This window comes from Megalobrama amblycephala, linkage group LG10 (assembly GCF_018812025.1).
Source record: "Megalobrama amblycephala isolate DHTTF-2021 linkage group LG10, ASM1881202v1, whole genome shotgun sequence".
Taxonomy (NCBI): Eukaryota; Metazoa; Chordata; class Actinopteri; order Cypriniformes; family Xenocyprididae; genus Megalobrama; species Megalobrama amblycephala.
This window is the reverse complement of record NC_063053.1, coordinates 1690949-1701436: the sequence shown is the minus strand read 5'-3', so window position 1 is coordinate 1701436 and position 10488 is coordinate 1690949. Positions and strand designations below refer to the sequence as shown.

The 10488-nt window shown below is 33.4% G+C and overlaps 2 protein-coding genes across 3 annotated transcripts; one reads left to right on the top strand and one right to left on the bottom strand.

The window, feature by feature from the left end:
• Positions 1 to 282: 282 nt before the first annotated feature.
• zmp:0000001006 (uncharacterized protein LOC100002840 homolog) lies at positions 283 to 3970 on the bottom strand. Of its 2 annotated transcripts, none has more exons than XM_048203895.1 (4): positions 3785 to 3970; positions 3051 to 3320; positions 1453 to 1725; positions 283 to 1371 (listed from the first exon to the last, which is right to left on the bottom strand). In XM_048203895.1, the coding sequence occupies exons 1-4, from the start codon at positions 3834 to 3836 to the stop codon at positions 1178 to 1180; spliced, it is 789 nt and encodes a 262-aa protein (XP_048059852.1). In that variant the 5' UTR covers positions 3837 to 3970; the 3' UTR covers positions 283 to 1177. The 2 variants fall into 2 exon arrangements, with proteins under 2 accessions (XP_048059852.1, XP_048059853.1); XM_048203896.1 differs by having other exon boundaries at positions 3051 to 3317.
• Positions 3873 to 9446, top strand: zmp:0000001138 (uncharacterized protein LOC100002901 homolog). The gene is made up of 4 exons (XM_048203897.1): positions 3873 to 4132; positions 8495 to 8770; positions 8854 to 9135; positions 9246 to 9446. Exons 1-4 carry the CDS (start codon positions 4051 to 4053, stop codon positions 9362 to 9364), a joined length of 759 nt encoding a protein of 252 aa, XP_048059854.1. The 5' UTR covers positions 3873 to 4050; the 3' UTR covers positions 9365 to 9446.
• Positions 9447 to 10488: the final 1042 nt, after the last annotated feature.

Below are 10488 nucleotides of genomic sequence, written 5' to 3'. Positions count from 1 at the left end.
AATATGTGAGCCTGGACCAGAAAAACAGTCAATTTTTTGAAATTGGGATTTATGCATCATCTGAAAGCTGATTAAATAAGCTTTCCATTGATGTATGGTTTGTTATAAACATACTGAAAATCTGGAATCTGAGCATGCAAAAAAATCAGAATATTGAGAAAATCATATTTAAAGTAGTCCTTTGCAATGCATATCCACTCACAAAAATGCATTTTTCTTATATTTATGGTAGGAAATTTACTAAATATCTCCATGGAACATGATCTTTACTTAATATCCTAATGATTTTTGGCATAAAAGAAAAATCAATAATTTTGACACATATAATTTTGTTGGCTATTGCTACAAATATACCATTCGACTTACTGTATGACTGGTTTTGTGGTTCAGGGTCACATATATTCCAATAGCCTACTAAAGTACTATATATACAGCTTTTGCCATGAATAACCTGTTTATTGTGTGTAAATATATGATGGCTAATTCCATAATTTCAACATTGTGAAGTATGTATGTTAGACTATGCAAAATAAACAAGTAGTTATAGCTACAATAAAGTTTCACTACATTAATAAACTTGTTAAGCAGCGATCAACAAGTATTTAAAATCTCTTGCATAAACTTTTGTCTATAGAGATACAGAAATTATGTTTATACTATGCTTGTAATTCAGTTCTATAGAATTATACACATATTTAAAAATTGAAAATTGTCTGAGGTCAAAACAATATATAAATAATATAATTGGTTTGGAGTCACAATCACCTTACATATGTGACCCTGAACCACAAAATCAGTCATAATGGTCTTTTTTTTTAAAAAAATGAGATTTATGCATCATCTGAAAGCTGAATAAACAAGCTTTCCATGGATGTGTGGTTTGTTATGATAGGCAAATATATTGAAAATCTGGAATCTGAGGGTGCAAAAAATCAAAATATTGAGAAAATCATATTTAAAGTAGTCCTTTGCAATGCATATCCACTCACAAAAATACATCTTTGATATATTTATGATAGGAAATTTACAAAATATCTTCATGGAACATGATCTTCACTTAATATCCTAATGATGTTTGGCATAAAAGAAAAATCGATCATTTTGAAAAATACAACTGTGTTGCTACCGATATACCCGTGCAACTTATGACTGGTTTTGTGGTCCAAGGTCACACGTTTTATGTTTCCTGAGACATATTCATTAAATTCAAAGATAAAGATGCTTTTGATCCGTCACTTGTGTCCTCAGGTGGTTCTGTTGTTTGTTTCCTTATCCGTATAAATATTACAGTTAGGAACACCGGCAATGCAAATCCGAGGAAAAAGGCAACCGTTGCCCAAAGTACATATTCTGTGATGTGTGATTTCTCCTCTGAAACAAAGAGACAGAACAAGTCATTGAGTTTTCACATATAATCTATCACTATGCTCATATGAATTATGAGTCCCTCACCATAGGTTTTCTTCAATATCCCATCAAGGCTTAGGTGTTCAATCTCACAGGTAACCCCGTCAGGGTTCATGTTAATAAGGCTAAGATAGGAGGTCATCTGAAATGTGCCATCTCTGTGAGGGAGTATTCCAGTACTTGATACACCAAAATAGACCGGCCTTCCTTTTTGGGTCCAACGCACTCGGATGACATTCGGATAGAAGCCATGCACAACACATTTAAGATATTTCTGATCCTGTTCTCCTCCAGCTGATAAAAGCACGGATGGTTTTGCTACATTGAAGAAGAAAAAACAAGTAATAGTTTACACATAATTTATGAAATTGTCTTAGACTGAAACTTTGTGATATAATTGGGATATATCGTCCACAATATCGGTATCGGCCAATATATGTTCATTTTTAATGTTATAGTTATCGGCCCCATAAGAAAATTTGGCCGATATATTCAAGCCGATAAATAATGGATTATTTCCTTCAGCTGAGACATATTTATAATGAAGATCTCAAAACTTATATTTAAATTTAGATTTATCGGCCAATATATCGGTTATCGGTTTTCAAACATAAAGAATTATCGGTTATCGGTATATATATATTTATATACAGTACAGTCCAAAAGTTTGGAACCACTAAGATATTTAATGTTTTTAAAAGAAGTTTCGTCTGCTCACCAAGGCTACATTTATTTAATTAAAAATACAGTAAAAAACAGTAATATTGTGAAATATTATTACAATTTAAAATAACTGTTTTCTATTTGAATATATTTGACAAAGTAATTTATTCCTGTGATGCAAAGCTGAATTTTCAGCATCGTTACTCCAGTCTTCAGTGTCACATGATCCTTCAGAAATCATTCTAATATGCTGATTTGCTGCTCAATAAACATTTATGATTATTTTCAATGTTGAAAACAGTTGTGTACTTTTTTTTTTTCAGGATTCCTTGATGAATAGAAAGTTCAAAAGAACAGCATTTATCTGAAATACAAAGCTTCTGTAGCATTATACACTACCGTTCAAAAGTTTGGGGTCAGTAAGAATTTTTATTTTTATTTTTTTGAAAAGAAATTAAAGAAATGAATACTTTTATTCAGCAAGGATGCATTAAATCAATCAAAAGTGGCAGTAAAGACATTTATAATGTTACAAAAGATTAGATTTCAGATAAACACTGTTCTTTTGAACTTTCTATTCATCAAATAATCCTGAAAAAAAAATATTGTACACAAATATTTTGTACAATTGTACACATTAAATGTTTCTTGAGCAGCAGATCAGCATATTAGAATGATTTCTGAAGGATCATGTGACACTGAAGACTGGAGTAACGATGCTGAAAATTCAGCTTTGATCACAGGAATAAATTACTTTGTGAAATATATTCAAATAGAAAACAGTTATTTTAAATTGTAATAATATTTCACAATATTACTGTTTTTACTGTATTTTTAATTAAATAAATGTAGCCTTGGTGAGCAGACGAAACTTCTTTTAAAAACATTAAAAATCTTAGTGGTTCCAAACTTTTGGACTGTACTGTATATAGAATATACAACCCAAAAGCTGCAATGAGGGTTGCTTTATTTAAATTTACCTGCTCTTGATAGAGAATTGTTGGACTTTAGGAAGACAGTTTTCACAGCAGAGCACACCATCTTTAGTTTTTCTTCTTTTCTTTTAATGTACTCTATATGTTTTCTCTCTTCTTCTAACATTTTACCAGGTTCACTGGTAGCAATCACAGCTTTCTTCTCCAAATCCACATGCATGATGTCTTTTCCATCATACCCATAGTTCCATGTATGGTCTACTTGCCCTTGACTGTTGAATGCACACTCAATGAACTGCTGGTATGCATGTTCTTCTAAAGGAAAACAATTCATGTAACATTAATGTCAATTATTTCAAATGGAAATATGCACAAAACATTGATAGTGGTATGAAACGGTTCTAATATAATGGTTTAATCTTTCTGACATCATATTTGGAGGAATTACATCTGATGGACCACAAGGTTCAAACATATGCATGCTGCTATAAAACCTACTGGCCACCAGATGTCATCCTCCTCAGATTATTGACAGAAATTTATTTAGCCTTGTTTACTTCCCTTCACAAATGCATTGCGCATGAATTTAAATTCAACATCTAAATAAAGTTTCCTCCTGTATTTTATTTCTGCACAGTGCAGTAGCCTATATTGACAACTAAACAACTAAAAGACCCATTAAAACAGATGCTACAAGAGCAAGTAAATTGTGCTTTATTTACATTTAACACATCTATAAAATATATTGCTAAAGGGTAATCCTCTAAGGACAGTCCTACCTGCACAAAGGATGATTTCATGAAAAGCCACAATGAGGAGAAAAGCAAGCATTTTGTTCGGGCACAGTCCACGTCTGCATTATTTAAAATGTGAAAGCAAAAACCTAAATTTGTCAGTCCTCTAAAATGATACCACAGGAAACACAAAGTGAAAGTGTATGCAGTAGCGGAAAACCAGTGTGATGAAACATAGGACCAGTCTTTATAGACAACAGAACAACAGCAAAGAATTATCGATGTTTAGATCTTTAAAAACGAGTCTTTAAATGGCAAATAGCAAAATATTAACCGTCCGAGCATCTGTGTTAACTCTTCTGCTGTATCCACAGATCATCACGATGTGGACAGGTAAAAAATTCATAATGTTTTCTTTTACTTTTCACTTTTAGACTATGCAATATTTGTATTCAGTTCAATACGTTTTTAAAAAATGTTTATAGGTCTACCATGTTTGATCAAAAATTTTACTCACAATTGACAATAAATCAAAAATGTCCAGAAAAATGTAAAATACATGAAGTAAAACGTGATAAAATATTTTCTTACACCATGTTTGTGTACAGGTAAAAACATTTTTGGAAATCTGCTAAGTGAATAAATCAAGCGTAGCATTAGTTCTGGCACGTCATGTCAGTCTAGCAAGCTCGCATCAGCTGACTTCCAGCTGATCCACGTCTGCCTATATAGCAATATGCATTAGGTGTGTTCGGCTTGAAGCGGATTTCCCCGATTATAAGATTTTCCCAATAGAGGGTATGCATGTGACGTCACCGTCGGCCGTTACGACTGCGGTCACGCCCACTGAGTGGCAAAAAGACTGAGTGGCAGCATTGGTTTTCAGCGTGAATGCCGCAAAAAACACACAAAACACATGGAAAACGGGAAAAGGCTTTGCGATTGACTGTATAAATAGATGTGACAAGAAATCTGAGGTATATTTTTATAGACTGCTGAAAGCTACAGAAAAAAGAAGCAAATTTAATGGATCGCTGTAATTCACAGAAACTGGACTCCAGGCAGCGAAACATGGATCTGTAGTTATCATTTTTGTCAGTATGTTGGATTTTGGGGTAAAATCATATTATATTGTTATATATTGTAGCAATTCATCAATTAAATATTTACCATCTTATATTCTGCATAATTGGGTGTTTTTAAATAAACACTGACAAAACTATATAAGTTTTAGGGCTGGATGATATATATAACATTGATATAAGTGATCACATGGATTTAGACCTACCTATATTGTACAGGCAAATTTGCTTTAGGCTATGTATTTCCCCGGCATCAAAATCAGGCACATAAACGTCTGGAAACACGATTCCTGGCTGTATGCCAATATCCATTTATTACTGGATCTTTTGGTAAGTTGTAACAAGAACACTATCGAGTCCAACCTTTATTTTAATCATTTGTTTTACTCGTATTTTACTCGTGTTTTCGCTGTTTCCCCTATTAAATCCAGTCATGCTGCAGCTCTTTTGCCACTCAGACAGTGTAGCTGAGGCAGCGCGTTCCGGCGGGAAAGCGATGTCAACGCATATTAATACCCTCTATTTATCTTGATTTATATTGTTGTTACAAATTAATTATTGTGATATCTGCAAAACATTTATGGGTCATTGACGAATAAGGTTTTTAAAAGTAAAAAAACAAAAAAACATAATGGAGATATAATTAATTTTGAAGTTTTATTAAGTGTTAACAATGAGATTATGTGGTTTTTATAATCAATTAACACTGCTTTTGTCATTTTTATTACAAGATGGTCAAAATTTGTCACCAAAAAAGTCAGTTTAACCAAAATTTAAGTTTTACCGAATGACGACATTATCAATCAATGCTAACAGGCTGATATCTAGAATGTTGATACAATCAAACATTTTATATTTAGTGCAAGTTTTTAAAATATTACCACACGTCTACACATAATTTTAACACCATTTTGCACTATGTTGATATATGATGTTATAAAATCATGCCAGAATAAAATATATATACATTTATTACATTTTAAGATATTTTAATCACAAATGAACGATTGGACGGTTAAACCGAATGACATTTTGACACTTTAAAATCTTTAAAATACCTTTATATGAAGCAAAATATAATTAAAACCTTTTGGATTCAATAAAAGAGATCTAGTTGTACTACCTTACATACTTTGGATGTCATATCTTTGTATTTTATTATTATTATTAAAGGGATAGTTGATTGACATTAAGACATTGATGTCTTAAGACATGAAACGATCGGTTTGTGCGAGAAAACGAACAGTATTTATATAATTTTTTACCTCTAATACACCATTATGTCCAACTGCTATGGCGGCATTTTAATGCCATTAATGACCGAGCGCACAATTGATGCTTGCGCGCGCAGTAAATCACTTCCGCGAGAGGATAACAGATCTGCACGCGAGGAAACGGGAGCCCGCAAGCTCATTTTAAACCCGCGCGCGCGCATGACATCTCCTCTGCGCGCAGATCAAGCCCTCGCGTGCTCGGACAAGATTTGCAGCACGCGCGTCATCATTCCCCACACTCGCGCTCAATCTTCTATTTCGCTCGCGCGAACACTTTTGATTTTTGTCAGTCGTGGGGCGGGACTTTACTTATTTCAGTGTAACCTCAAATGTCATTGGTCAATTCAGTTTTTCCAGAAGTCTGTTTTGATTGGACGCCTGTTGTAAAATGATTAGACATGGCTTGGACCAGATGAAAAAAATACTATAGTAATTTATAGTAAATACTATAGTGTTTTTGAACCATAGTATAGTATAGTACTTTTATTTGCTGTGGTAATTCTATAGTTGTTGAGGGTAATATAAACAAATTACCCAAATACTATAGTTTTCTACAACTATAGGTATATTACTACAATATACACTAGAGTTTACTGTAGTAAAAACTAAAGTAGCCTATACAGTATTTATTACAGTTTATCAGTTCATCATAGTTAATACACTGTATACTGAAGCATTCATTAACAAAGTGTTGTAAATAGTATAATGTATACAGTATACTACACTTTACTATAGTATGGTCCAAAACACTATAGTATTTACTAGTATTATGCAAGTGAGTTAAACTTTATTTATTGACTGATTGATTGCATTATTATTATTATTATTATATGTCCTTATTAGATACTATATTAACTTGATTTATTATTTTTATGGAGCTGTAGCTGCTGGGGAAAAATGAGAACACATAGTAGTTCACCGCTACATTATCATTATACTTCCACTAAACAGTATCTGCTTACCCATGATAGTATACAAAAACAACAACAAAAAAACGAAATATGTCTTAGATATAAAGATTTCTAAATTGGGTTTCGGGGTATGATCATTCATACTGTGTACTGTATCTTAACTTTAACTGCAACCTTTCAACAGAGTGAAATGCAGAAACCATTTTATACTGTATTTAATGGAAAATATATTAACCTGATAATATATTAAACTGACAAAGAATGATAACAAAAAGCTTACACAACAACTCTTGCTGATATGAACAAGTGATGTATCTTTCATCCAAAGCCACATGAAGCAATTCTGGATTTAGAATCATAGTTACAACTATTTAATTGACACTTTTGACATTTCTGTAGTTCTCAGAACTGATATAATTTTGGCTGGGTAAACAGATACTGTTTAGTGGAAGTATAATGGTAATGTAGCGGTGAACTACAGCAAATATAATATGTGTTCTCTTATTTCCCCAGCAGCTACAGCTCCATAAAAATAAAAATAAATCAAGTTAATGTATATGGTAGGCCATATTATAATAATAATGCAATCAATCAGTTAATAAATAAAGTTTAACTCACTTGCATCTGGTCCATTGATGAAGCCATGTCTAATCGTTTTACAACAGACGTCCAATCAAAACAGACTTCTGGAAAAACTGAATTGACCAATGACATTTGAGCTTACACTGAAATAAGTAAAGTCCCGCCCCACGACTGACAAAAATCAAAAGTGTTCGCGCGAGCGAAATAGAAGATTGAGCGCGAGTGTGGGGAATGATGACGCGCGTGTTGCGAATATTGTCCGAGCACGCGAGGGCTTGATCTGCGCGCAGATGAGATGTCATGCGCGCGCGCGGGTTTAAAATGAGCTTGCAGGCTCCCGTTTCCTCGCGTGCAGATCTGTTATCCTCTCGCGGAAGTGATTTACTGCGCGCGCAAGCATCACTTGTGCGCTCGGTCATTAATGGCATTAAAATGCCGCCATAACTGCATTCATCACTCGATTCGTTTGGTCTGATCGCGCTCTGACAGCGGCAGTGATGTCTCGCGCATATACTTCAATGAACAGACGGCAGCGGTTGCAGTTAAAAATCATCATTTGTGTTCTACTGAAGAAACAAAGTCACCTACATCTTGGATGCTCTGGGGGTAAGCAGATAAACTTCAAATTTTCATTTTTGGGTGAACTATCCCTTTAAGGCCTTTGGACAAAAAAAATGAACCGTCACGTCATTGACCCATATATTGGTTCTGTTCTGCTCTTATCCATGCTCGGCTGTATGGATGCAGGGAGTTCCTACCCAGAACAGAACCAATACCACCAATCCAGACTGTATGCTACTTGTCAGTCATCTTTGATGATAGTGGTCCTGACAGAAATGCATTTTTATAAAATAAAATAAAAAAAAAAAATTGACCTATTCCATATCATTCCTTTCTTTTTTTCAGACTACTATACAGTAAATGTCCTGGCATATACTCGCATGATGGGAAACGGGTCCATGGATCAGGCAGTCGTTGTTCTGGTGAATGACAGCATATTTGCATACTTTGACCAGGAAAATAAAACATTTGCCCTACGTCCCAGTGCAAGCGCAGGGTTTTCTGTTTTAGAGAAGCGCGACAGCATTTTCTGCCTGGGTGAGGTGACAAAGGGATTCTATCGACAAGCTGAATACCTGGAGAAACTCAAAGAGGAAACAAACTCATCAAAGACACTTCTGGGTAAATCTGATCATCACTTACAAGTACTTTGCTTCTGTTTTGCATTTACCAGTTAATCTCTGTCACTTACTGTTTGTCCACAGCGCGCCCTTCAGTCAGTGTGTATACTGAGTTTCCTGAGGAAGAAGGAAAAGCAAATGTCCTTTACTGCTATGTCACTGGGTTTTACCCCGGTGACATTGAAATAAACTTGTTTCTAAATGGCCGTAAGTCCATTGTGAAGGTAGAGACCTCTGACTTAATATATAGCAAAGACTGGACCTTCAGAGTGTACAAGTACATGACTATCACCCCGCGGACTGGAGACGAGTATACGTGTGAAGTGAGACACAGCAGTATGGATGAACCCAAAATTAAAACGTGGAGTGAGTTTATTCCCCTTTTTTTCTATTTTTGAAATGATGAAATATAAATTGCATTTCAAAAAGTAATGCATTGCAAAATCAGTAACACACCTGTCTGCTCTTTTCTCAAGGGCCTGAATTTTCAGCACCCACGTCACATCTCTACTGGGCTTGTTCATTACCTCTCGGGATCCTGTTGGGCATCATGACATCTGTCCTGATTTTAAGAAGAAAACTGCATTCTCTGTGATAATGATGCTTTGAAAAACTGCAGTATATACACTACCATTCAAAAGTTTGGGAACATTACTATTTTTAATGTTTTCGAAAGTAGTCTCTTCTACTCATCAAGCCTGCATTTATTTGATCAAAAATACAGAAAAAACAGTAAAATTGTAAAATATTATTACAATTTAAAATAATGGTTTTCTATTATAATATACTTTAAAATATTATTTATTTCTGTGATCAAACCTGAATTTTCAGCATCATTAAATCCAGTCTTCAGTGTCACATGATCCTTCAGAAATCATTCTAATTTGATGATTTATTACAAATGTTGTGCTGCTTAATATTTTTTATAACATGATACTTTTTCAGGATTCTTTGATGAATAAAAAGTTTAAAAAAAAGCAGTATTTATTTAAATTAAATCTTATGCAACAGTATACACTACTGTTCAAAAGTTTTGGAAGAAATTAATACTTTTTTCAGCAATGATGTACAAAATTGATAAAAAGTGATAGTAAATATTTATATTGTTAGAAAATATTTCTATTTTGAATAAATGCTGTTCTTTTTGATTATATATTTATCAATGAATCCTGAAAAAAGTATCACAGTTTCCAAAAAAAAAAAAAAAAAATTAAGCAGCACAACTGTTTTCAACATTGATAATAAATCATCATATCAGAATGATTTCTGAAGGATCATGTGACACTGAAGACTGGAGTAATGATGCTGAAAATACAGCTTTGCATTACAGAAAAAAATATATTTTAAAGTATATTAAAATAGAAAACCATAATTTTAAATTGTAATAATATTTCACAATATTATATATGTTTTTTTTCTGTATTTTTGATCAAATAAATGCAACCTTAATGAGCATAAGAGACTTCTTTCAAAAACATTAAAAATAGTAATGTTTCCAAACTTTTGAATTGTAGTGTATATGCATATGTAAACTTTCTGGTTAATATAGGCCATTTTACAGAATTGGCTCAAAGTCAGAGAGTTGGAAACATCTTGGGAAAAAAAAAAAAAAGTCTTTTTCCACAAATTTCCCACGTAATATCCAAGGTACACATTTCTAGTAACTGTGCAGTTAATTCTCATATTGTATTTTCAAAAAGTTTTGGAATATTTTTCCTC

Coding starts and splice junctions, on each gene's coding strand:
- zmp:0000001006 (XM_048203895.1), bottom strand. CDS start 3,836: ATGCTTGCTTTTCTCCTCATTGTGGCTTTTCATGAAATCATCCTTTGT. Junction 1,726..3,050: donor CAATTCTCTATCAAGAGCAG/GTAAATTTAAAT, acceptor TCTTCAATGTAG/CAAAACCATCCGTGCTTTTA. Junction 1,372..1,452: donor GATATTGAAGAAAACCTATG/GTGAGGGACTCA, acceptor TCTTTGTTTCAG/AGGAGAAATCACACATCACA.
- zmp:0000001138 (XM_048203897.1), top strand. CDS start 4,051: ATGGCAAATAGCAAAATATTAACCGTCCGAGCATCTGTGTTAACTCTT. Junction 4,133..8,494: donor GATCATCACGATGTGGACAG/GTAAAAAATTCA, acceptor TCTTTTTTTCAG/ACTACTATACAGTAAATGTC. Junction 9,136..9,245: donor ACCCAAAATTAAAACGTGGA/GTGAGTTTATTC, acceptor TCTTTTCTCAAG/GGCCTGAATTTTCAGCACCC.